Source organism: Brassica napus, unplaced genomic scaffold (assembly GCF_020379485.1).
Source record: "Brassica napus cultivar Da-Ae unplaced genomic scaffold, Da-Ae ScsIHWf_1458;HRSCAF=2049, whole genome shotgun sequence".
Lineage (NCBI taxonomy): Eukaryota > Viridiplantae > Streptophyta > Magnoliopsida > Brassicales > Brassicaceae > Brassica > Brassica napus.
The window spans coordinates 68,173-70,395 of NW_026014871.1; the positions used below are offsets into that span (position 1 = coordinate 68,173).

General features: G+C 33.2%; 1 protein-coding gene across 1 annotated transcript; it reads left to right on the forward strand.

Moving 5' to 3' along the window:
- The first annotated feature begins 1,653 nt into the window (after nt 1–1,653).
- Nucleotides 1,654–2,223, forward strand: LOC106372838. The gene is made up of 2 exons (XM_048772149.1): nt 1,654–2,031; nt 2,119–2,223. Exons 1-2 carry the CDS (start codon nt 1,654–1,656, stop codon nt 2,221–2,223), a joined length of 483 nt encoding a protein of 160 aa, XP_048628106.1.

Consider the following 2,223-nt stretch of genomic DNA (forward strand, 5'->3'; position numbering starts at 1 on the left):
TTAATTTTTTTATTTAAATAATGATTTATTATATATATAATAACAAGGGCATAAGAGTCTTTTGCCACTTAATGAAGAATGTATTTTTGAAAATGTCTCTTTAGTGGTTCTAAAAATGAAAAGTGGTACCATGAAAGTGGTAAACATGTGATTTGCTCTTTTATTATATACTATTACGGTAACATTAATATAAAGAGTATTAAGCTTTGGTGTTATGGATGATTTACCTCTTTACCTTTGATGTTATCTCAAGTTTGAGCGATGCTTCATCAAGTCTTGAGATGGTGAGCGGAGTTGCAGGTTTTTGTTATCTTCTTTTACATTTGATCTCTCCATCTATTATAGCAAATATGTATAGAATATTTTAAAACCTAATTGGCAAAAAACATTCAGAAAAATTGATATCTATAAATTAATAAGCCATACATTACGTAGTTGTGCTTATGGGTTGCACATGGTGATGCAGCAGCATCCTAGAACTTAAGGGCAACTTTCCTGTTTTAGTATTTCCTTTTTACTTATGGCTTTGTGTTTTGCCTTTTACTATTAGGTTAAGGATTTTAATGACGGTTTAAGAGTTCTATATAAAGAACTTTCTTATGGCTTTTGTAAGATACACTTTTGATAATTAATAAACTAGCTTTGAGCTTTATACCTTGATAGAGATTTGATTCAATTCATCTTGTTCGAGAAGCCTTGAAAGAGATTAGATTAAATTCATCTTCTTCAAGAAGCAGGTCTCTAGTGATTTCAAATCGAAATCCCTAGATTGAGCTGATATCATCAGTTCTTACCCGCCATCACATGGGCAGTAAATCTTAACGTAAACGTTATATTATTATTGCACGACAATGAAACACTTACTTCTTCTTTTTGATAAGGTGATGTAGCTCCTTAGTCCAACCACAAATGAAAAGTATAGAGGAAAAAAATTTGAAGGTAAGATGTATTAAATTTTGTTTGTCATAGAGAAGAAAGTAGAGATGATTTGCAAGTTATATAGGAGATGAAGAAACAATTTCTGAATATTTGAGTTAACGGGGTTAAAACTTTTGAGAAAAATTAGGAATATAGGAATTGTTGATTTAGATTGCATAAGAAATAGGAGATGTAAAGAGAAATTCTAGATTGCATAAGAAATAGGAGATGTAAAGAGAAATTCAATTTTTTTTTAATTGTTCTTAAAAAAAATTTCCACATGACGGTTTCTGATTTGCCAGACAACTTGCAGTTTAGTATATAGGAGATGTACTGATAAGTATTCGTAAGATAATTATATCCGTGTGCGCGAGAAAAAACACCTAGTATCAAATAATTATAACCTGTAATAATCAAGATTGCTGTTAGTGGATTTAGCACTTAGCAGAATAACGGTATAACATGAATAAATAGTATTAACAATGTTGGATTCGGTAGTGGCGCACTACATGATTCCTGCGCCGATCGCAGTATTAGTGTTCCAACGGTAACTTTTCATACATGAAGTCAATTTATGTTATCCAACCACTAGAAGACACGTCCACAATATGACCCAGCGGTCGTCTTTCTTTTTTCTTGTCCTTCGCCTAAACTATAAGAAGAATGACTCAACCCAATGTATCCAAGAAAAGCAAGAAAGATCAGAAACAACAAAAGCTAAGAAAGTAAACAAAAATGGTGAAGCAAATAAGTCTAGAAGAAGAGAAGGAGAACTGTCCTCTTATAACAACAAAAATAGTTGAATACTTGCAACCTGTAATGTGTCAAGAGCTACTCTGCAAGTTTCCAGACAACTCTGCATTCGGATTCGACTACACGCAGAGCTCTCTCTGGTCTCCTTTCTTGCCTCGAAACTACGCAAGCCCTTCCGATCTGAACTCAGACAGTTGCGTTTGTCGTAACCTTGAACTCGGAGAGTTTCAAGAAGGCAAGAAGATGATCAAGATTTCAATGAACAAGAAAATGAAGAAGAGTAAGTTAGTGAAACTAGACATGTCTTTGATAAAGAATGAAGATTCTCCTAATAGCGGCTGTTTTCCTTTTCATACTAAGGTAAATACATTGATAATGATCTTCTTTTTCTCTGTTATTTTTGTTCTCAGTGTGATTTATATTCTATAATATATGTGAAGATTGTAGGGATGGGATGGTGTGTTAAAGGCAGCTTCAAAACACTTCAAGAAGTCAAAAAAGAAGAGAGATCCAATCGCTGATGTCAAGCTTCTCAACTTCTGCAATTGCTGA